Source organism: Apodemus sylvaticus, chromosome 5, assembly GCF_947179515.1.
Source record: "Apodemus sylvaticus chromosome 5, mApoSyl1.1, whole genome shotgun sequence".
Lineage (NCBI taxonomy): Eukaryota > Metazoa > Chordata > Mammalia > Rodentia > Muridae > Apodemus > Apodemus sylvaticus.
In genome coordinates, this window is record NC_067476.1 from 108,963,958 (window position 1) to 108,989,928 (window position 25,971).

General features: G+C 37.7%; 1 protein-coding gene across 1 annotated transcript in view; it reads right to left on the reverse strand.

Annotated features, from left to right (window-relative positions):
* Positions 1-25,546, reverse strand: part of Fam227b (family with sequence similarity 227 member B) — a 155,868-nt gene extending 130,322 nt beyond the window's left edge. The window contains 9 exon segments of the mRNA XM_052183484.1: positions 4,967-5,093; positions 8,989-9,090; positions 12,815-12,913; positions 15,838-15,939; positions 16,408-16,443; positions 16,831-16,898; positions 18,489-18,720; positions 23,891-23,944; positions 25,526-25,546. Of these exon segments, the coding sequence (XP_052039444.1) occupies positions 4,967-5,093; positions 8,989-9,090; positions 12,815-12,913; positions 15,838-15,939; positions 16,408-16,443; positions 16,831-16,898; positions 18,489-18,720; positions 23,891-23,944; positions 25,526-25,546 (841 nt within the window).
* Positions 25,547-25,971: the final 425 nt, after the last annotated feature.

Consider the following 25,971-nt stretch of genomic DNA (forward strand, 5'->3'; position numbering starts at 1 on the left):
AAGGATGCTGAATTTTGTCAAATGCTTTTTCAGCATCCAATGAAATGACCATGTGGTTTTGTTCTTTGAGTTTGTTTATGTAGTGGATTGTATTGATGGATTTCCGTATATTGAACCAACCCTGCATTCCAGGGATAAAGCCTACTTGATCATGGCGGATGATCGTTTTGATGTGTTCTTGGATTCGGTTGGCAAGAATTTTATTGAGTATTTTTGCATCGATGTTCATAAGGGAAATTGGTCTGAAGTTCTCTTTCTTTGTTGGATCTTTGTGTGGCTTTGGTATCAGCGTAATTGTGGCTTCGTAGAAGGAATTGGGTAGTGTTCCTTCTGTTTCTATTTTGTGGAATAGTTTGAAGAGTATTGGTGTTAACTCTTCTTTGAAGGTCTGGTAGAATTCTGCACTGAAACCATCTGGTCCTGTGCTTTTTTTGGTTGGAAGACTTTCTATGACTCCTTCTATTTCTTTAGGCTTTATGGGACTGTTCAGATGTTCTAGTTGGTCCTGATTTAATTTTGGTATTTGGTATCTGTCAAGGAAATTGTCCATTTCCTCCAGATTCTCCAGTTGTGTTGAGTACAGGCTCTTGTAGTAGGATCTGATGATTTTTTGGATTTCCTCAGTTTCCGTTGTTATGTCTCCCTTTTCATTTCTAAGTTTGTTAATTTGGATACTTTCTCTGTGCCCTTTGGTCAGTCTGGCTAAGGGTTTATCTATCTTGTTGATTTTCTCAAAGAACCAGCTCCTGGTTTTGTTGATTTTTTGTATGGTTCTCTTTGTTTCTACTTGATTGATTTCGGCCCTGAGTTTGATGATTTCCTGCCTTCTACTCCTCCTGGGTGAAATAGCTTCTTTTTGTTCTAGGGCTTTCAGGTGTGTCATTAAGTTGGTAATGTATGCTCTCTCCATTTTCTTTTTGGAGGCACTCAGGGCTATGAGTTTTCCTCTTAGCACTGCTTTCATTGTGTCCCATAGATTTGGGTATGTTGTGTTTTCATTTTCATTGTGTTCTAAAAAGTCTTTAATTTCTTTCTTTATTTCTTCCTTGACCAAGGTATCATTGAGTAGAGTATTGTTCAATTTCCACGTGTATGTGGGTTTTCTGTTGTTTCTGTTGCTATTGAAGACCACTTTTATTCCATAGTGATCAGATAGGAGGCATGGGATTAGTTCTATCTTCTTATATTTGTTGAGGTCTGTCTTGTGACCAATTATATGGTCGATTTTGGAGAAGGTACCATGAGGTGCTGAAAAAAAGGTATATTCTTTTGTTTTAGGATAGAATGTTCTATATATATCAGTTAAATCTAATTGGTCCAAAGCTTCAATTAGTTTCATTGTGTCCTTGTTTAGTTTCTGTTTTCCTGATCGGTCCATTGAGGAAAGTGCAGTGTTGAAGTCACCCACAATTATTGTGTTAGGTGCAATGTGTGCTTTGAGTTTTAATAAAGTTTCTTTTATGAAAGAGGGTGCTTGTTTGTGCTTTCCTGTAATTCTTTAAGAGATTTTTGTGTTTTTTCTTTCATGACCTCAGCCTGTTGACCAAAGTTCTCCTGTATTTCTTCAAGAGATTTTTGTGTTTCGTCTTTCATGACCTCAGCCTGTTGACCAAAGTTCTCCTGTATTTCCTTAAGTGTTTTTTGCATTTCCTCCTTGTTGGCTTTTGTATTCTCCTGGATTTCTTTCAATGATTTTTGTGTTTCCCTTGCAAGGGCTTCTAACTTTTGATCCATTTTCTCCTGAATGTCCTTCATGTGTTCCTGTACCAGCATCATGACCAGTGATTTTAAATCCAAATCTTGTTTTACTGGTGTGATGGGGTATCCAGGACTTGCTGGTAGAAGAGAATTGGGTTCAGATGTTGCCATATTGCCTTGATTTCTGTTAGTGACGTTCCTGCGTTTGCCTTTTGCCATCTAGCTCTCACTGGTGTTACTTGGTCTTGTCAGTGCTGGACTCACCAGTGCAAGCTGCCCCTTCCCCGTTGGCCTCTGGTGCACAGCTTACACTCTGCACTGCCTGTAGACAGGGTGCTGTTGTCCAGGCTGTTCAGATCCTGAAGCAGGCACCTGAAGGCTCCCGCTGGGGCCCGCAGGATTTATTGGAGCACACCGACTTCTCCCAGCTGGCCGCCCGGAAGCCCCCACTAGCCTCTTGAGGGACCTGGAGATGTGGTATGGCCACCCAGGCTGATCTGAAGCAGAGAGAGTTGACCTGAGGGCTTTAATTTCACTGGATTTTCTTTTTTTTCTCTATGTATATTAAAAGGACTTGTCTTCAAGAACACAGTTCTTTTTCTGCTTTATATAATCTGCCAGTTCTCTAATTTTAATTTTTGGTGCTAACATTTGTTAGGTTCTTTTAAAAACCATGCCTATATTTGTTGACTCTGTGAAGATTCAAAGTCATCCCTATGCTCTTTCCGTGTCTTCTCCTTGTGCCCTCTCGAACCTCACTGGAATTCTGTAAGGTGATCATTTGTACTTCCTTCTCTGGAAATACATAACTAGTTTTTCAGGATCCAGTTACTAGAGAATCACTCTGTTTCCTCAGTGGTGTCATGGTTCCTTCCTTTCTTACACACCTGTCACCCCTCACTGATGCCTCTTTGGGCAGAGCAATAATATTACTACTCCCTGGGGATGCAGAGTGCCTTTAAATTTCAGACTTTGAGGACACCACTATAGCTCTTAAGGGCCGGGGGAACAGTAACTATTTTGCCTGGAGAGTGGGTGGCATAGTTTATAGGCAAGGCTTTGATCCTTGGGAAGCACGGTACTGGCTGATTTTAGACTCAGAACTTGTGACTTCTCCCTGAGAAGTCTCCCCGGGGGGTGACTAACATCCCCGAGAGATGCATGGGCACCAGGAAGCACTATCACATTAGTGACCAATTCTCTTCTTCACTAGGAACCTGATTATGAGGTCTGATCAGGTTCTCAAAGGCTGTGTGCACCACTGACTGGGAGGGCAGTTTGAAATGGCTCTGTAACAATCCAGGGTTAGGTTCCAGCAGGACTTATTGCTAGATAAGATAAACCACTGTGATCGAAAAACCTGGCACTGTAGAGATACAATGATTGGGTATACCCCCCAGAGAACTGTGTACTACAAGGTATACCCCTAGAGGACTGTGTACCACAAGGTATACCCCCAGAGTACTGTGCACTACAAGGTATTCCTCTAAAGGACTGTGTATTACAAGGTATTCCCCTAGAGGACTGTGTACTACAAGGTATACCCCTAGAGTACTGTATACTACAAGGTATACCCCTAGAGGACTGTGTACTACAAGGTATACCCCCAGAAGACTGTGTGATATAAGGTATACCCCTAGAGGACTGTGTACTACAAGGCATACCCCTAGAGGACGGTGTACTACAAGGTATACCCTTGTAGTACAGAGCATTGACTCTTATCAAGATGTCACAGGGTAGTAGCAGTTTAGGGAGCTGAAGTCCCAGGGTGTGTGGGAACAACAACCCTGGTACAACTTTGGTAACAGCTGGCACGTAAAGTAGGGTTACTTGTGGAATACACAGAGACGAGGTCTGGAGTGTACACATGGAAGAGCTATATACCTAAGATCCAGGTTATGGGTGCTCTCAGTGTGACACTGCCTCTGGAGTTTGCCTTAAGATTTAGATGCCAGAGTACATAGCTAGGTAGATTTACTGTTTCTCTGAATTCTGGGTTGCAGACACATTTGCTATTTATTATTAGAAGTGGCTCTGGTACCCATAGCATCAGCTAACTCAGGCATGTGTAGAGTAATAGTGGCTCTAAGGTCCAACGTGATTAGTTCTCTATAGTTGTGTCCACCGTGTCTGAACTATGTGGAAGCAAACTGCTGACATAGCTGGAGTCTTGTGTAATGGTGAGAACATAGAAGCAGCATCCCAATTTCTAGAGTATGTATGGGTTTGGGAAGGGGGTGTTCGGGGGCAGCACCATAGTGTCTCTTTAGAAATGGCAGCTTAACACAAGTCTCTCTGGAAAGTCCTCAACAGCAAAATGTATCAATGGCAAACGTCACTCATGTGTCTGTGCAAAAGGCTACTGAGGTCTGTGCTGGTGAGTACTAGGGAACATCTAGGAAAGCTGCTGGGAATATATGGCTGCTACTGAGGTGCTTGGCAGCAAAGACTGCTCTTATCCATTTGCAAATCAGGTCACTAGGGACCACAGTACTACCTGCCACATAATGGTTCTGAATGTTGCCGCCCTTCTCATTGGTTCTTAGTACTCTGTGGTTTACACATGCTGATGCCTCAGGCGGCTGCTTTCTCTTTTTCCTCTTCCTCTTCCTCCTTCCTTCCCTCTTCTTTTCTCTGTTTTACTGAAGGGTCTAACATGACTCTTGAACCTCTCCTCAGGTTACTTTTGTTTGTGACTACATAACTGAGCTATTTTGTGTTATTAGATGATAGAAATATTTCCTTCCCTGAATATTTTCTTCTGCTGTATCTGCCTTTTCAAGCTAGAACATGTAAAAATTTGCTCATTAAATGTATCCTATAAATCTCACATGCTTTAATTTCACTGGATTTTTCAGGTGCTGATATCATTTCTCCTCTACCTCCTCACACACACAAATGCCAGTTTTAAAGAAATTCTGTTTTCTATAATAATTTCACCACTTGAAAATTATTTGGCTTGCCAGGTATGGTGGTGTACACCTTTGGTCCCACAGGCAGATCTCTGTGAGTTCTAGGCCAGCTTGGTTTACGTAGTAGCTACAGGACTGTCAGAGCTATGTAGAGAGATCCCCATCTCAAACAAAACAAAACACAACAATGATTTGGCTTATAATGTTAATAAAACATTTTGACAATGAAAATTTAAGAATAAAGTAATGATTACTTAAAATCATGTTTAATGTCACCAATGTTTTAGTTGGCGCAAATACTGCAATCTAAAAAAAATTATAATCAAATAATCCATACTTAAGTGACATATACATACCTGACAACCAAAGGAAAATAGTATTTCCTAGGTCTTCTTTGAAGTTATCATTGAAGAGGCTGCTGGATTCTGGAAATGATTCCTGGAAGGTTGTGTAGATAGCTTGAGTCAAGCAGTCAGGATACATCTGTCAGGATACAATGGAGCCATGTTAGCAGATATATACATTATATCTATGTCTATGTCTGTGTCTGTGTCTGTATCTATGTCTACATATCCATATATTACACACATATAAATGTATGCATAACAAACGTAATGAAATCAAAGAATCATTAGTTTGTGACATATATATGTATCCCTGTTTTTCTTATGGCTTTCTTTTGGTCATTTTATTGCTTTTTTGTGACTCTAATTGAGCAACATAAGCAAAAGCTGGTTACAAACGGAGTCTATCTGGTAGCACTTTGCAGATATTGCTGACTAAAGGTAAGGTTAGCTGGGCAGAGTTTGACTAGCTATTTGTTTTTTTTTTAAATGTAAATTTTAACATTTTTCTGGACTATCATCAGAGTAATGTGTTTGCACAATCTCCATCCCTGTTTCCTCTCTGCCAATTCCCCCTCTGTCCCCTCTCATTCCCTCTCAAATATACACATTACCTATTGAGTCAGGTTAGTGCTGCTTATGCTTGCTGTTCAAGACTAACCACTGGGGACTGGATAACCTACCAGGGGACCCATCCTTATGAAAACTGGTTCTCCATCTCAGCAGTCATTGGTTATTTATTGCTAGGGGTAAAGCCTTGTAAGAATGTCCCTGTCCACACTGGTATGTCTACCTGTATTCTTAATATGCAGGCCATGTTTAGGAAGCCCCATCATTTTCCCTTCTTTGTCATGTCTAGAGGACACTGTCGCACAGCAGGTGTCCTGCTCTTCTGGCTTTCACAGACTTTCCCTGGGCCTTAAGTGCAGGGGTTGCATTGCAGATGCATCAATTACGGGTAGATACTACATGGTCACTTATTGTCTGTTTTTGATCAGTTGTTTATCTCTGTAATTGTCTCTGTTTGCTGCAAAAAGAAACTAATTGGATGAGCAACGAGAGCTGCATTTCTCTGTGGGTATAAGGTATATTTAGAACACAGTTAGAAATTACATGGATTTAGGAAGATTTAGTAGGTTTGGGGTTCATGAGCACTCCAGTCATAAGTGACTGTCCTTACTTGCTATTGACTTCATTTAATCTCACAAGCATACTGAAAGCTATTTTAAAATATTTGTTACTCATCCATGTAAGATTATATGTTATAGTCAATATTAAATATTAAAGCTATAATCAGATATCAATGAAATCAGACATTTTCATGGTTATATGGAGGCCTCCATCTTCCTCTAGTCTCAACCCCAGCCACAGTCTTAGTTCTTGTTCTCTGGAAGAAGTCAGAGGGACATGGTAGTAAACCAGTCAAGATTTAATTGGAGCAAATCAGAAACCAGAGTACACTCTTCAGAAGAAGGGCAGGCTGTGGAGAGCCCAGCAGCTCTACCCAATCCTAGCAAGCGTAGGATATGTGGGCTTCTCTCTCATTCCCTCTCCTGTACCTCCTCTAGGGTAGGCACTTCTATGCTTTGCTTGGAAGCCCATTTTACCCAGAATTAAGTCTTCTATAGATGTTTGTACAATATGCAAGAATAATTGATTAGTGTGATAGGTTAGCAGGTAAAATCCTGAAAACCTGCATTTGACCCTTGGAAGCCATGATGGGAGGAAGAGCTGATTTCTAAAGATAGCCTCTCACTTCTGCATGAGCTATGTGCACCCACACTCTTACACACACATGTAGAAAGAAACAAGGCAGCAATAATACATGTTTTAAAAAATAGGAGAATATTATAAAGGCTTAGGTACCCCTCAAGTTGAAAAGTTCCTTAGGAGGAAGGATAGTACCAGTTCACACATGCTTCTTTGGAAGGGAAGTCTATAGTGAATTTGATCTGACCTGGCTAGCATGGAGTGTTATTAGCTACTGTGTTTTTTTCCTGTAGCTGGGGTACTACTGATCTGGCCTATCCAAAGAGATTTGTACTGTTTTTATATCTTGTCAACCAGCACTGCTCCCTCTACCTTCTATTTCAGATGGTCCATTGGCCAGACCCTCTCAAACCATGCTCCTACTTGACAGCCTAGCTTTCAGATACTCCAGCTATTACATTTTTTCTTTGAGGGGTGAGCATCTAGAGAGACCATACTTTTTATATTAAAGACACATGATATCATTATTGTTTACACTGAATTCAGGTAACTATTGATAATTATAAACTAAGACTTCATTTGATTATAAAGTTTTAGAAGTCTAGAAGTCCTTAGTGGTCACTGTCGTGCAACAACTAATGAACCAAAAGATGCACATGCTCTACTCCCCAGACATGTAAATGTCGGTTAGTACAGAGCTAAAGATGCTGCTGGGACGATTAGAACGTTCTAGATTATCTAGTGGATTCTAACTTAATTACTAGTATCATTCTGAGGGGAGCTGAGCAGATTGACTCCAGGTGAGGAGAAGGCAGTGTGACAGTAGAAGCAAGCAGTGATGGATCTGTAGGTCAGAGAGTGTGGTCATGTCCTGACACCAGATTCAAAAAGAAATTGAGGATCAATTCCCTGGGGTTGCTAAAGAAAACAGCATTGCTGATACCTTCATTTTAGATTCATATTTTATTCATCTTGAATTTCTGGCCTCTGTAACTAATAAAAATGAGTTTCTATTGCTTTCAATAACTAAGTTTATTGTAATACATACTAGTTCATAGGAAACAAATATGCTTATCTTAATCAAATACTGCTCAAGTTTGATGGTATACATTCCTTTTAGGGCATCTTTGACTTGGGTAGTGGTGGCAGGAAGGAGGATGTATGAGACAAAGAATTCTGTAGCATACTGGTGTATCTAATCTTATGCACTGAGCTGTGAGTATACACATCACTCAAACGATCACATATTATCAGTGGAGCACAGGTTTTATTAATAGTTAAAATTAAAATGTTAAACAGGCAGAATAAGAGATTTATCAAGTCCTTTGTGTATGTGTATCTCTGTGTGTGTGTGTGTGTGTGTGTATGTGTATAAAATTATGCTACCTCCTAGTGATTACAAAAAGAGGCTTTAGTTCTTTCCCTGTTGCTATGATAAAATACTATGACAAGAGCAACTTAAAGGAAACTTGTGACATCAGGAGCTTGAGGGAACTGGTCACATGGTACCCACAGTCAGGAAGCAAAGGATGAATGTCGGTCCTTTCTCCATTTTGTGCATGCTGGGATGGTGCTGCTAGTAGTGGACCAAGTCTTCTAAACTCAGTCCCCAGTCCACTACAGTTTTCCCCTACCACACTTTATGGACATGTAATATAAACCAAGAGTGAATGTAAATATTTGAAAAATCCTTAAATTTAGAGTTATTTGTACTTTCATTGGTGATATTTTGTATTCTGTCCAATAATGTGAAAACATTTATAAACTCCAATATGTTTATACACTTCTGATTTACAGATTGCTAAAGCAATAAGATACTTGAATATTACTTGCATTTTGAAATACTATGTATCAATATTAAATATTAAAATATTTTTTAAAATTCCCTATATTTTCTCAATTAACCAAAACATTATTTTGATGATATGATATAAAATAAAATAAACATTTAGTTCACAGCTTATTCTCTAAGTATAATATAACCTAGTTGGTTTTTCTTAAATGGACTAAAAGATTTATTATAAAGTAAAAGAAAAATGACATTTTATAGATAAATAGAACAAGACCAAGAATATACAAAGAAGTCACCAGTTTCCTAACAAAGTAACTGTAGAACTACTGTAGTTCTAAGTCCATGAGTTAAGAGAACACAGTATTCAGAGTAACGGTCATGGTGGTAAAACTTAAAAAAATATTTCCATTTTTACATCAGACAAATTTTTGTTGAAAGGTAATCAAAATATGCTCATATATTTAAGCAAAATACATTTTTATACACTATGAAGGTATCTGTTAAGTTATATCTGTTAAGTGTTTACACTTACCTGAAAGAATGCATCCTTTCTCCTTAGAGGTATTTTTATGAAAAGTGTGACATAATTCTCTGCGATTCTGTCAAATAAGCTATCTTCATCTCTTTTGTCAGGCTTAAAGAAGACACATGTATGAAATTAGTGCCAATTAAATTTATATCAGACAGCTATGTATATATTATTATGTGTAATATAGTCTGCATATAATATATGAGAAGATAGTCTATTCTTAAAAGGTAGTTCAACTACTATAAAGCGAGGGGCCATTCATTTCTGCATCACAGAATGGAGTTGTAATGGCAGCTCTGTCATTCATAAGTTGCACTACTTGGAGAGGATTATGGCCTAATTTCCTAGATGACAGTCATTTATATCTGGCATATCTAGAAAAGAGTAGTAAAATTACACTAGGGCCAAGACCACATTTTACATCGCCCTGTATTTCAAACCCTTACACAGTATCTAGAAGACAGAAAGCATGCAGATGTCTGCAGAATGAGTGAGGACAGTAGCGACCATGCTGGAGACAATCAACAACTCAGCTACTGTCCACAAAAATGTAAACTCTGCTTATCAGTAACAAGAGCATAATTAACATGATTTAATATCAGCAGTCCAATAATAACACTCCAGTGTAGCAGCCTGGCTTCCTGCTCTATGAAGGAAAGACAATAATCGGAATCTAAATTTATTGTACAGGAAGATGAGTTAGGGAGTTCAAACTCAGTAAAAAAAAAAAAAACCACACAAAACTGCTAATTTTTGTGGTATTAGAAAACAAAACAAATAGAGACTTATAGATACATAGGATCTTACATGAATGTCCAGGTCATCTGCTTTAAGGCTGTCTAGTTCAGTGAACTGTTAGTGCCTCACTTGACTTTGTACACACAGCACAGTTCTGAGTCCCTATGTGCAGTGGCTCCGTCTTGTCTAGAAAACGCTGTTTCATGGTAGTCACTGACTGCCTTTGGCTCCAGCAACCTTCTCAAGCTCTCGTGTGGTATCCTGAGCCTGGAGGGGGAGGTGTGCACCATGAGCCTGGAGGGGGAGGTGAACACCATGGATGTCCCACTCAGGACAGAGCACTCCAAAGTCTTACTCTCCCTCCATGACCGATTGCCAGTCTCTGCATTAGTCACCACCTTTCTATTGCTGTGATAAGACTCCCTGACCTAGGCAACTTATAAAACAAGCTGCTTAATTTGGGGCTCACAGTTTGAGAAGGTTAGAGTTCATGATCATAACGGGGAGCCTGGCAGCAGGTAGTAGCAGAGAGCTCATTTACTAAAACTTACCCATAAGGAAGAGAGAACACAGGAATGGCACCACTTTTAAAATCCCAAAACACAACCTAGTGACACACCTCCTCCAAAAGGCCACACCTCCTAATACTTTCTGTCTTAGTCAGGGTTTCTATTCTTGCACAAACATCATGACCAAGAAGCAAATTGAGGAGGAAAGGGTTTATTTAGCTTACACTTAGCTGCTCATCACCAAAGGAAGTCAGGACTGGAACTCAAGCAGGTCAGGAAGCAGGAGCTGATGCAGAGGCCATGGAGGGATGTTCCTTACTGGTTTGTTTCCCCTGGCTTGCTCAGCTTGCTTTCTTATAGAACCCAAGGCTACCAGCCCACAAGAGGCTCTCCCACCTTGATTACTAATTGAGAAAATGCCTTACAGCTAGATCTCTCTTTATATATATATATATATATAAAATTTTTTATTTTCTATATTCTATGTTTACATTCCAAATGATTTCCCCTTTCCCGATTCTCCCCTCTCCATAAGTTCCCTAAGCCCTCTTCCCTCTGCCCATTCTCCTATCGACCCCCTCCTACTTCTCTGTCCTGGTAATCCCCCTACAATGCTGGAACAAGCCTTTTCAGGATCCGGGACCTCTCCTTTCTTCTTCTTGGGAGTCATTTGATATGTGATTTGTTACAGCTAGATCTCATGGAGGCATTTCTTCAACTGAAGCTCCTTTCTCTGTGATAACTCCAGATTATGTCAAACTGACCCACAAAACCAGTCAATACACTTTCCAAACAGTTCCAGCAACTGGCACACAAGCACTCAAGCATATGAACCTATGGGGCATCCATTCAAAATGCCAGTCACCTACTGTAGAAAGAAGCCTCTCTGATGACGGTTGAAAGCTTCACTAATCTATGGGTGTAAAGATATTCATTGTTGAGCAATTTAATAGTGTTCATTTAGCAAACTAATGGCATTGAGTTCTCTTCTAGGGTCTATGACATATCTAGGAATGGGGACTTGGCCTAGTTAATGGTACCATACATGATTTCCATCTTGTGGACTGGATTAATTTTCTTCTGATTGTTGGAAAGAAGAGGTGTGCCTTTGACCTAGATTGCTTTTCCTTCCTCTCTATCCATAGTCCATAATCTTGGTCCTTTTCTGTTTCAGAGTACCTGAGTGCCCCTTTCATAGGGCCTTTGAAAGATTTTTCATTTTCTTTTGGTTTTGTGATCTAATTCTTCTACCTCGTCTTCAAGCCCTGATATTCTCCTTTCCATTCAATTCATACCTTTGGTGAGGTATTCCTCTGAGCTTATTAGACTTAATGAATTGTTCATTTTAAATTTCATTTTGGTTTTCTTCAGGATTTCTATCTCTTCATTGTGTTCTATTTTCATATCTTGTTTTGTTTTAATTAGTGCACTCAACCATTTGCTTGTGTTTTCTAGGTCATCATTTTGGCACGTATTCATATCCCCCTTTGAGTTCCTTGAATCCTAAGATTGCCATTTTCAGTTCCTGAGCATGTATGTCATCTAAGTTATTTCCTTGGAGAACATTAATGTGGGGTATCATTTTTTGAAGAGATACATTGTCTTATTTTTCATATTTTGTGTGTTGGGCTTGCATTTATGGAGTAGTGTTAGTGACTGTGTGGTTTACTATCTGATCCACCTTTGTTCAGTAGGCATTTGAATTCCTATTTGTTTTTAGCTCAACCCGGCTCATCGTTGGACTTGCTCAGTGGTGGTAGTGGTGGGGGGAGGGATATGTAACTGGGGTATCAGAAGTGGTCCAGCATAGTTAGGGAAAGCTGTAGCTTGGTTGGAGGTTCTTTTGTGTAATATATGCTGTGCATATGGTACTTAGACAGCTGTGATTTGGGTTCCCAGGGTGGGGTTAGATAGGGATGATGATGCAGTCTGTGGAGGGCAATGAGCAGGATACTGTGGACAGTCCTCTGATGTGAACATTGGTCCTGGAAGTGGGGTGTTATTACCAAAGAAGGGCTTATACAGCCATATACACTGTCCTCAGATGACAGTGGCTTGAGGGCCGTCTTCTAGCTTTTTGCATCATTTTGGGGAACCAAGCTTCAAGAAACTTCAAGATATTTATTCTTAATGAAATTCTGCTGATTAAGCAGTGCTTCTTGTGCTACTACAAGAATTTTACTTTCCCCACCTAGATTCAGATCCTCACCTTTCTTAACCAGATAAAGGCTCTCTGTCTATATGATCTCCAGGTTCTCTTCTAAATCCTCAATGTTACTAATTTGTAGTAGATGTTATGTTCCGGTTACCAACATAAAACACCATGTAAAGCTACAGCTTTGTCATTCACTATAGTATTGCCTCTCCCTTATCTTTTCTGATTGGTGAAGAACCAAGTTCTTTGAAATCTTTCTTGGAATTTTAACTACTGTGAAAGAAGAAAGTGTAGGTAGGATTTCTATTCAATGAGGAATGCTATAAAAATCTTCTGAGTAAAAAAAAAATTGTATTAACATTACCTGTACTGAAAAAATAATTGTGCTACAAATCAATGTTTTACATAGTTTTAAAATGACCTTTACCTTGAATTTATGTAGAAACCACCACCAAAAGGCATCATGCAAAAGAGCAATGGAGCAGTCTGAGAGAATGTAGGTTTTCCAGACTTTAAATACCTTTTCCTATGGACAACAAATTAAAATATGTTACTATTGACAAAATATTAATTAAATATTTTATATCTTTGGTGCTAAAATTTGAAAACAATGGAATGTATTTTGTATTGATATTATTTCTTAATTTGAACATTAAATTTTCATCAGAAATACTATGATAGCATTTCTAGATTCATAAATACATGTTTATACAAAATAGAATCATATTTTGTAATTTTATTCCAAATATAACTATTTTAATGATGAAATATTAGTTTTATATTTATATGTAAGTCTATTAAAATAACTTGGATGAAAATTTTCAGTTATCAGTTATACCAAGCACATTGTATTTGCTCACAAACTACATATGGCTAGTACCTAATGCAAGGATATTGTAGACTAAACCAAACACACCAACAATATAGGAAACATACTTTATTTCTCATTTTTTTAACTTAAGATAAATAACCACTTAGTCATGGAATTTTAACAGTAAATCTTCTCATGAATTTATCTAAACATTTTCCTTAAGCAGACAATTCATCAAAGCTAGTACCTAAAGTTAAATGTATTAGCATAAAAACTAGAAACTATACATTTTTACTTAGTTAAGTAGCTTTAATAGACTATTTTATGCTGTTATTTACAAGGGTTTTAAAATTAATTTCTTAGATTATGTACAAAATGCTAGGTTTTGTTGATGTTTCCTTATAGACATGTCTTGCACATATTCACCTATACAGCTTCCTCTCTATCCATTCTCTCCCATCCCCATTGTTCCCTTTTCTTTTTCCAAATATATCTATATTCTGCATATGAGAGACAACAAGTAATATTTTATCTGGATCTCTCTCAATACCCTCCCTTGTTGCCCCTTCTTTTCCATTTAGAACACCTCTCAACTCAGTCACCCTTTCTTCACACACACACACACACACACACACACACACACACACACACACACCACATACATGTGCACACATCACATATGAGAAACAAATATGAATGAAAATCGTACTTGACTTTTTCCTGATTTTGGTTTTATTTGCTTAGCTTAACATGATTACCTCCAATTGAATCCATTTTCACACAAATAACTTAAAGTCAGTTTTTCTTTATTATTGAATAAAATCCCATATGTTATATGTGCATTTATAACATTCTATTTATTAATTCATCTGTTGATAGGCATCTAGGCTTGTTATATCTTGGATATTTTAGATAGTACAGTGATAAAAATGCATGGCAATTATCTGTGGTAATGTAATTACATCCTTTTAGGATATGCCCAGCAGATATAGCATAGCTAGATAACATGAAAGTTTTATTTTTATATTTTTGAAGAACACTCATACTGATTTTTATAATGTCTACTCTAGCCTACATTCTCACCAAGAGCATGAAAGAGTTCTTACTTCCTCATTCTTGACTATATGCTGGTGTCATCTGCCTTATTTGATAACCATTCTAACTGAAAGGCAATGGAATATCAAAGTAATTTTAATTTTCATTTTCCTGGTGACTAAGGATGCTATACATTTTCTCAAATATGTATTGGCCATGTATATTTCTTCTTTTGAGATCTATATATTTAAATCGTTTGTTTCTTTATTGATTGGATGACTTGAAGATTTTATGTTTAATTTTTGGAGCTAATTATAGATCTTAGATATGAATCTGTTTCAGATGTTTAACTGGCAAAGATTTTTTACTATCCTTGAACACTATCTCTTGATTCTACTAATTGTGTCTTTTGCCATGCAGAAGCTTTTCAATGTCATCCAAACAAATTTACCAATTCTACAAGAATTTTTAAATACTAGATTCAATATAATTCAACATTTCCATTGAGGAAACCCATAAATATTCGGGTTTTTTGTTCCTCAAATGCAAGTCAACAATAAGGAAATCTTGCAAACTTTTTAACAAGAAAATTATCGATCATTATTTCTATGGGAGTACTTCTCTTCTACAGGGAACTAACTGTATTTCACTTGTAATAGCTTCAGTTTATACTTTGCAATTTTTTTCTTACAAAGAGCATATATAGTATATCTAAACATGAAAAATAGAAATGCAGACAAAAGGGCAGTGATGAACAGTTTTACCAATAGGCGCTCTTTGAGTTCATCCCATCCCTGATGATCACTGGCCACTGAAATAGTCACACTCCTGTACTTTCTGTTTAATATTCAGTTATACTACGGGGCATAATACAAAAGTATGCCAGACATTTTTCAGGCTTTTAAAGAATACACAAATCACATGTGTTAGAGCACTCACAAGTTATTTCAGAGTAAAAACTGCATACTAAGGTGCCTGAGTTAATAAGAGGGGAAACAGAGAATAATAACCTTTTATAGTCACATTCCCAGCCAACAGACACTAGCATCAAAACTCTAGAGATGCCAACACATTTTTTTTTTTTGTGGTGGTTTGAATGAGAATGGTCCCCATAGGCCCTTATGTTTGAAACATGGTTCCCAGCTGGTGGAACTGTTTGTAAAGAATTAAGAGGTGTGACCTCACTGGAGAAGTAAGGTACTGGGAGTGGGTTTTGGGTTCAAATGTTTGATACCATTCCCAGTTAACTCTCTCTACCTTCTACTTGGCAATCAAGATGTGATCTCTCAACCTTTCCTGCTGCCATGCCTTTGCTCTGTCCTTATGGACGCTAACCTTATGAAACCATAAGCCCAATTAAACACTTATATAAGTTGGCTTGGTTATAGTGTTTTGTTACAGAAATGGAACAGTAACTACGATACCAACCCATTTTCTTCTGAGAAACAGGGTTAGACATCACTAATGTTTCCTTACAAATTGTATGTTCAAAGAATCAAGTTTTGTTTAACTTCTAACTTCTTATTCTTTTAACTAAAAGTCTGATTCATTAAAATCGCATTCTCAAGTTTTACTATGGATCAAAACAAATAATGCTTATATACCTCAAAGTTATGGGTTCTTAAAACATAAAGATAAATTTGTTTAGCATCCAAATGTCTGGGTAACTGTGTCAGCTCATTTTGTTTGAATATACAGGTGCAACCCTAGGAAAAGAATGAAAATGTCATTTAAGAAAAATTAATTCTTTATAGTATATGTATAGTGGTTTCATATGCTTTAGAAGACAAATAAATAACTATTACTTAACATAATTATGCTTTTTTATGTTATTATATTTAAAATCAGGTATTTCTCCTAAGAAAATTATTTTAATGAATTTTGTTTCTGAGAAATTAAATGCCTTCACGTACTCATGAGCCATCTTTTAAACAAAAGGTAATCATATTTCAGAACCAATTGTGGCATATAATCAAAAAGTCAAGTATTTTAGATTGTTCATGCATAAAGAAACAAGAACAGGGCAGCACAGAAAGGTTTCTAAGTCTGTTCCCAACTCTCTTTCTTAGAGCTCAAATTTATAGTTATATCTACATCTATATCACTGTAATTATTCTCTTGACCCTACATAGTATATCTGACATATCATCCAGCAGTATAGAAAATTGAAATACCTCTATATTCTTCTCTGTCTCCATTTGATCTGAAAGCTGGAAAAATTCAAAATGAATTATTTAAAATTATAAATGAAAGGATTTTCACATCAATATCCTGATAAATGACCTCAATAAAATCTTTATATTTCAAAATAATTAATAAAGCATTGGTTCACATATTTCATTCATTAAATAACCAAAGGAAGGAACATACAGACACATTAAAATCAATCTAAAATGACTTAAGATGCTATGACAGTATCAAGGCTACAATACTGAGTGTCAAAAATACATTTTTAGATTTTGAAGACAGAAATATTATTCACAAAAGATTAAAAGGACATTTATAAAAATATTAGCAGCTCTTATCTGTAAACCATAGCATTCACATATTTTATGAAAAGACATTCTTGAGGGACGGTAAAAACACCAAGCTCATACCGCTATCTTCTTTTGCCTATAGTGTTCTTTTATAAATGCCTTGTAGCGTTCCAGGTTTGTATATGACCCTTTAAGAAAAAAAAGACAAAAACCAAGGACATTCTAGATAATTTAAATAAATTATATACAAAACTATTCACTGAAAATAAGCCAGAAATTTTGACAAGCCACACACCCGTAAAAAGTAACAAGCCGTAATAAGTAATGAAACTATCATCATGTTTCCTTTTGTTTCTCCAAAATATCCATCTCAACCTTACACGTCTGTGACACTTCTGTATCTAATGTTTTACCTCAACCAATATCTAACAAACAAGTCACATGTTTTCAAATAATTCAGCTAGTTAGATTTAATACTTAAAACAAAACTAAGAGATGAATGAAATGCAGAAATCATTCCAAGACAAAATTACAGAATTTAATAAAGAGGATACTACTGATGAAAACTCAAATTGAAATGATGCTGCAAGTAAAAAAACTCAGTAAGGCACATTCAAACATCTGTGGAAAGTCCCCCTAGGAAAACCTAGACAGAGAAAAACTCGGGTTAAATGACATGGTGAATATTGTGGACCCCACAGCTATCTACAGACCAACTCAACCAAACACTAGGGGGTACTTATTCTCCTCAGCAGCCCACAACCTCTAAGATTGATCAGAAGATAAAACATAAAGCAAGTCAAAACAAATTCAGAAATTTAACAATAACATCCTGTATTTATTTACCTGTAATGGAATAAAGCCAGACAGCTATCAACAGCTAGAGAAACTAAAGGAAGTACACAAACTCAAGAAAACTTAAAAAAACAATACTATTGAGTGGTAATTAGACAAGGAAAAAGTCATAAAGGAAAAAAATTCTAGCTATGAATGAATTGAAAACAAAACATGCCAAAATTTGTGGGACACAATGAAGGCAGTCCTAAGCAGAAAGCTAAGGCTAAATGGACAAAATCTCCTTCCCATTATAATCAGAAATAAGACAAAGGTTCCCACTCTCTCTGTTCAATATAGTACTTGAAGTACAATGCAACCAGAAACAAAAATAAAAGTAACAGAAACAGAAAAAAGAGAAATAAAAAATCCTTATTTCCAATTAGATAGGGGAAAGGTTACTCAAATACTAAGGATGAAAAATTCTCACTGCTGGAGGCTGTGCATCTAACAGTTTGTTTCTTCCATACTGAGCACTAAGTACACGCATGGGTAAACTCGACTGTGTGGGTCCGCCCTCGGCTATTCTGGTTGCTATGTTTGCTGTTGATTGAGGCTTGCTTCTTACATCATCAATTGGCACATGCTGCTTCTCTGAATCCCCTGTTTTGCTAATTCTTCTAATTTAACAAAGCTTTTAACGGGCTTAAGTTTGTTCTAGTGATGCTTTCTTTCAAACCTCATCATCAGGTCTATCTAAAAATATTTACTAGGTCCTGTTGGATGATGAGAGCTTCAAACATTTAGTTTTAAAATATTTAAACTTTGGAATTTCATCCTTTATAAGAACACACATAGAGGAAGCATGCATAGACAGACAGGCAGGCAGGTGTGCGTGCACGTGTGCGCGCGCACACATGCGCGCACACACACACACACACACACACACACGCACACACACACCACTGACCATTTACCTTATTCACATAAAAAATAAATCTTACTTTTCTTGGAAATCATTTTGTCACTTTCAAATAATCTGGAGGCATGGTGTTGCAAAAGATGTGAGCATTCCTTTAATTTTGACTCCAAGCTGTCGACGATTTCATATAGTCGAGGAACGTTGGTCCACAGATAAGAATAGATATAAGAATATGAAAGAGCCTCTTCTATTTTTTTCTGAGTGTCTTCCCATATATCAGTATCTCTAAAATGAACATCCCTGGGCCAATAATCCTGCAGAAATACACATTTTAATCATCTTGAACAAATTCAAATCAAAGAGTTTAATGATCTAAAATTCATAATTATTCTATAGCATTGTTTTAATTAAATGTTTAAAAAATAAATTTCAAATAATCACAAACCTTGGGGATCATTTGCGTGTAAGTTACTGCTTTGATGGCTCATTCTCTTTCAATACTTTAGTATCTGTGAAAAAGCGGAAAGCTCTCTCCTATGAAATAGCTTTGTAAAAATTAGGAAACTAGTGTAATCTCCCTATCTAAGTTAAACCCTATTGAAATTTCATCAATTGATCTAGTAAATACCTTTTATAGAAAAAAAACAAAATTTAGAATCATAAATATTCATGATTCAATTCCTTTAGTGTGAGTCCCCTGCAGTTTAAGACAGTTCTCCAGTGTTTGGCTTGGAGGAAAGAAAAATAGATGGCACCGTAGTTATTTTTTACTTCTATTTTCCAGTCAGACATGTAATAAGCAAAATTATACATATTTATGATAAATAACATGCTATTTTAATATCTGTATATTCTATGAAATGATCAGTCAAATATAAAGATCATATTATCTCACAAAGGTTCTCCTTGTTTTTTTTTTTATGGTGAGAAATCTAATAGATATTGTCTTGGCAATTTTAAAATATATATTAACTAGAGTTACCATACTGTCCATTAGATTTCCAGAGTATATTCATATCATATAATAGAAACTTTGTATTTTTCAATCCATTACTGAGTCCCACTGTTTTAGATTGTGTGAGCTGAAAATGTAGCAATGTGGTCTTTCTGGGTCTGGTTTATTTCATTTAGCATTTTTCTAGGTTTATATACATAAATGCATATGTTTTGCATGATTTGGGGGATGTCTAAAATGCCATAAGGAATCATTATTATCTACTTAATAAAACCCTACAAAACGCATATATTTGTGTATAAACATCCATGTATAGTTCAAACAAAAATGCTCCCTCCAAGAGCCAAATACCATCTACTGAAATTCCAATATCAGGCATGAGGAGCCCTTTTTTGAATTGTTGGCCAGGGCTGTCCAAGAGACTTCGAAAACACACAGCTTGTTGCTATTGCCCTTGGTTCTCCTCCAGAAGAGGAAGATAAGTCCCTGTTGCTGGAGACAGCATGCACATCAGAGGCCTCAGAACTATAAGTGATCTGAAAGCCTTCTCTCTGAGCAGTAGTTTTCATGGTTCCAGAAGGCACCATGCAAGCTTCTACAGAAGAGAGGTAACCAAGAGACTTACTCAGCTGTGATGCCTATAAGTGACAACACCACCCAGCAGGGCAAAACGACCCTTAGGGTTCAGCAGTGGCACACATGCTTTGGTGATATCTAACAGCTCACCAATCTTACTTAAGATCTGCTTAACAAGAGGGAAATCATGCCTGGTACTGGAAACCTAGCTCTCTACCTAGGGCTAGTAGTCATGAATCTTGGAGCAGAATCTACACCTTCCATTTTATTAAACCAGCATAATCGCTGACTACATTCCAAATGTTATTTCTTATACCCACAAATAAGTGTAGTCCTCTCTCTTCATCAAGAAAGCTTCTCTTTGCAACAAGAAAGAGACTATAACAGAAAAACACAGCCAGTTAAAACACATAGTTGTAGAGACCATTTCTAATGGATAGGTCTCCAAAACAGCTCCATTATCTAAGACACTACAAAATATCATTAAACATGATCAATATCCTTTGCAATTAGATAAATGTAAATTAAAACCCCAGTCAGAATTGCTAGGATAAAGAAAATAACTGATTGAAAACTGAGATAGTCACTTTGGAAATCAGTATAGAGAGTTCTCAAAAAAAGCTATAAGCAGATCTAATGTGGTCTAGCTATACTACTCCTTGACATATGCCCAAAAGGGCATTATGTTTTTCATTATACTCCATAGATGGTTGCTTAATCATGTGCACTGCCACTCCATTATCAATAGCTAGGACATAGAAACAACCTCAGTGTCCTTCAACGGATGGGTAATAAAGCCTGATGTACTAAATCTCATGGAAGAGAAAGTGGGAAATATCCTTCAAGCCACTGGTACAGACACAGTTTTCTGAACAGAACACCAATGGCTCAGACTTTATGATTAACTATTGATAAATGGGACTTCATGAAACTTCAAATCTTCTATAAGGCAAAGAACACTGTCAATAAAATAAAAGGGCAGCCTACAGATTGTGAAAAAATCTTCACCAACCCTACATCTGACAGAGGGCTAATATCTAACATTTATAAAGGACTCAAGAAGTTAAACACTAGTGGTCCAAATAAACCAATTAAAAAATGGGGCACAGAACTTAACAGAATGCTCAAAATAGAGGAAAAGACAATGGCCAAGAAGCATTTAAAGAAATGTTCAAATTCCTTAATCATCAGAGAAATGCAAATAAAAACAACTCTGAGATTCCATTTTACACCAGTCAGAATGCCTACAATCAAAACCACAAGTGATAGCTCATGCTGGTGAGGATGCAGAGCAAGGGAACTTTCCTCCATTGCTGGTGAGAGTGCAAAATTGTGCCCTTTTGGAAATCAATTTGGCAGTTATTCTGAAAACTTGGAATAGTTCTCTCTCTCAAGATCCAGCTATACTATTCCTGAGCATATATACAAAAGATGCTCCATCATCCCACAAAGACACTTGCTCAATTATGTTCATAGCAGCTTTATTTGTAATAGCCTGAAACTAGAAACAACCTAGATGTCCCTCACCTGAAGAATGGATAAGGAAAATGTGGTACATTTACACAATGGAATAGTATTCAGCCACAAAAAACAAAGACATCATGAATTTTGCAGGCAAATGGATGGCTCTTGAGAATGTCATCCTGAGTGAGGTAACCAGTCCCCAAAGGACAAGCATGGTGTGTGTATCACTTATAAGCGGATATTAGCCATGGAATACAGGGTGCCCCTGCTACACTCCACAGACCCAAGGAGGCTGGACAGGAAGAAGGCACAAACAAAGATGCTTGAGCTTCACTTGGAAGCAGGAATGGAATGATCATGGAAGGCAGATGGAGAGAGGGAACTGGATGGAGGAGGGGATGGGAAAGGGAGTGGGAGAGAAAAGGAGCAGGTGTAGGAAGGAGCAGGGGTGTGTCCAGATGGCCATGAATAGAAATGAATAGAAACCTGCAAACGACCTGGGGGGGGGGGAGTTGGAGGCATCTCCTGAAAGACATGGAGACCTGGGATAGGAGAGGCACCCAAGAATCAATGAGAATGTCCTTAGCTCTGACTTACAACACTGGGGATATGGAGCCTGGGGAGGCTGCCTCCTGTGGCTAGACAGGAACCCTATTGAAGCAATGGGGTCTCCAACCCACCCACAAACTTTTGACCCAAAAGTTACCCTGTCTACAAGAAATGCAGGGACAGGGGATGGAACACAGAGTGAGGGAAAGGCCAACCAATAACTGGTCCAACTTGAGACCCATGCCATGGACAACCACCAGTTTCTCACACTATTAATGACACTCTGTTATGCTTGCAGACAGGAGTCTAGCATTACTGCCCTCTGAGAAGTCCCACCCAACAACCAAGACTCAGAGAGAGGCACACACCCACAACCAAACAGTGGATGGAGCTTGGGGACTATTATGGAAGGATAGGAGGAAGGATTGAAGGCCCCCAGGGGGCTCTCCAGGAGAAGCTCCACAGGAGAGCCAACAAAGTCAACTAAGCTGGACCCTTGGGGCTCTCAGAGACTAAATCACCAACCAAAGAGCAAACATGGACTGGACCTAGGCCTCCATGCACATATGCAGCAGATGTGCAGCTTGGTATTCATATAGGTCCTGAACAACTGGAGCAGGGGCTTCCCCAAAAGCTGTTGCCTGTACCTAGGATATGTTAGATATTTGTTAATCGTCAAGACAGGGCATCAAGGGGAAATCATTTGGAATGTAAACAAAGAATATAGAAAATAAAAATATATAATAATAAAAAATAAAAAATAAAAATAAAAAAAGTGAGGGATGGGGTTGCCATCACTCAGTCAAAAATCTGACCCATAATTGTTCCTGTCTGAATGAACTGCAGGGATGGGAATGGAGAGGAGTCTGAGGAAAAGAAGGTCCAGTGACAGACTCAAAGTGGGATCCAGCTCAAGGGGAGGTCCCAACACCTGACACTATTACTGAGGCTGTGGAGCTCTCACAAAATGGAACCTAGCATGACTGCACTTCCGAAAACCCAACTAGCAGCTAAAATAGTCAGATGCAGATATATGCACCCAGCCAATGGACAGAAACTGCTAACTCCTGTGGTTGAACTAGGGAAAAGCTGGAAGAAGCTGAGGAGAAGGGTGACCCTGAAGGAGGACCAGCAGTCCCAACTAACCTGGATCCCTGATATCTCTCAAACAGTGGACCAGCAACCAGGCACACACACAGGCTGATATGAGGTCCCCAACACATATACAGGAGAGGACTACTGGGTCTGGGTTCAGTCAGAGAAGATGCACCTAATCCTTAAGAGACTTGAGGCCCCAGGGAGTCTAGAGGTCTGGTAGGGTGGGGGTTGGGATGGGGTGGGGACATACTTGTGGAGATAGGGGGGCGAGCAGGGAGGAGGTATGGGGTGTGGAACAGTTGGTGGGTTGACTGGGAGGGGAATAAAATCTGGAGTGTAAATAAATAAATAAATGATTTTTAAAAAATGCAAAGATAACTGAAAATACAAAAAATAAAGTTCAGCAAATCTTAGCTTCACATTTGCAAATGAATGAACCCACCCAATTCTCAGGGAAAACTCCTTAGTGATCCCAGTAACTCCAGAAAGACTCATTATATAGAACAATAGAAACTGGAATTTGCAATATGAAAACATACTTTGACTACTTGTTTGATTCAATAATGAAGGAATACTAATGTATGTTCTTTGCAAACTCTGTGAGTACTATAGTCATGATGAATAGATTTTCTTCAGGTATAAATAAGACAGAATCTTAGGGAAGTTCGCAGAACTGTATGCACAGGGCTAATAGGATTAAGTGTCAAACACTGTTGTTGAGATGAACTGGACATGACATACAGTCCACTGAAAGGAAATACACTTGTCTTGAATACATTCTTTCCATATTTGATGTTTTGAAAAGATGTGTCAGCAGATAAACGATAGAAAGTCCTACTCACCCAGTTCTGAGACTTTAAGAATTCTTCAAAGCTTGTTGGGGGCTCCGGGACTTTCTAATGAAGCAAAATCAACCAATTGCATTAATTCTGATTGTACTTAATTCGCATAGCCCACTAAACCAAAATATGATATCTAAGTTAGAACTTTTAGAATTTGTAAGATATTGTTAAACATTCATTTGTGTACTTTGTAAAGTCCACACACTTTGAAAAGGGATAGAGGTAAGTGTTTACATGCTGCCTCTATAAGAAACCCCAACATGAATTTTGCTGAATGCTCTCATTTCAATTTCTGATAATAAAGCTCCACAATATTTTTGAGTTGTTGTGGAATGTATCTATAATAAACTCAGAACCAGAAACTTAATAATCATTTGCCTTGGTGACAGGAAAGCAGCACATTGTGAGTGTGCTCTGGAGGCTCCTGGCTAACAGCTCACAATGCCACTTGTATTGTGTAGCAGTTGCTCCGAGCAAAGATTTTCATGGTAATGTTGTGCATATCCATGTCTCCATGGAGATAGAGACTATGTACTACATCAGAGCGGAATCCCATACATTAGGCATAGCATCTGTCCCAAGGTTGTAAGGACTTGTTGTATTCATCATTTGATGAATAGGTAAGTAGATAAATGGGAAAAGTATCTAGTTATTTGAAAAGTAATAACATGCCAGATAATGAAAATTTAGTGAGTAGGAGCCAAAGATAGGAAAAGAGAGAAAAATTTGGAAGTCTTTAATATAGCTTAAGAACTAATTAACATACCTTAATAATGACTGAAAAGAACGAAATCATATTTTAATTTACTAAAATACTTACTGTATATTCATTCACCTATTAAATGGTCCAGTTTATAAAATCACAGGGTTATACTATATAAAACTAATTACACATTTTGAGTTAAATAGAATGTGTCATTCTCTTAATATTATTTAAAATGCATATGTATCATTAAATATGCATTTAACAATGATAGTAAAATATTATATAAAATATCAAGAGCGGAGGAAGTCAAGTATTAAGGGACCTAGGGCTAAGCAGATCAAGAAAGAGACATGAGGAGCAGAGTATATCAAACTATTTCAATTAAATTTTTGGTTGTGAACCTAGCCTTTAACGGCTGTGTCATCTCTCCAGCCCACTATATCAATTATAACCTGAAAATCACATCACATTTTCCTGGAAGGAAAGAAAATGAATGGAAGGCATGAAACATTCATAGAACACTTTCAGCCAGCTTCAAAAGAAGTTCACAGTCTGGATGACTGTGGTTCCAGTCATTCCGTGTAACAATAATAATGAAAAGGACTTAAGAAATGAGAGGCAAACTCACATCTATTCTCATAGAAGGAGAGAGCTGCTCTGTGGAAATAATAAGGAAAAGCCAGGTCATATCGAAAGCATTCTTTTCTAGGTGTTTATGGAAGTCAGCAGATACTGATAACAATGATGGTCAATGTTATAACACTTCATTCAAACCTTATCAAAGCTCTAAACTCCATGCAGGGCTTCTCAGCACCAGGCTTCGATCAACAGCAGGGCAAGCCCATGAAGCCAGCCCAGATGATGACCTGAGACCTAGAAAGAAACATACTACTCTATAAATAAGCACAAATCCACAGCAGCTTCCTTACCTGAGGGACAGGCGTCTCCATCTACTGGACCTTCCCTTGACCTGCCAAGGTGAAATACATGTGAAGATGAAGGCAGGTCTGCTGTGCCTTAGATATAAGTATGTTTTTAGGGAATGACTGGAAAGATACCCAAATGCAAAGGCAGATGACTTAAACAACTCCTCTGTGTCACCTTCAATGTGCCTCACTTACGAATTTTGTCAACAAAGCCAAAGTGGAGGAAGAGCATACACAGAGGAGAGCTAGACAGACAGAATGATTCTTAGTTTTGAATTCCAGAACATGATCAGAATAAAAAAAAAAATCAAACTTGACTTCAACCTTCCCCTAGCTCAAATATCAAGACAATATTAGAAAAGGGTGGAGGTTGAATAAATCTCAAATAAACTCAATCCAATTAAGGTTACAGCTAACCCTAAAACTCAGCTCAACTCAAAGAAGATTCT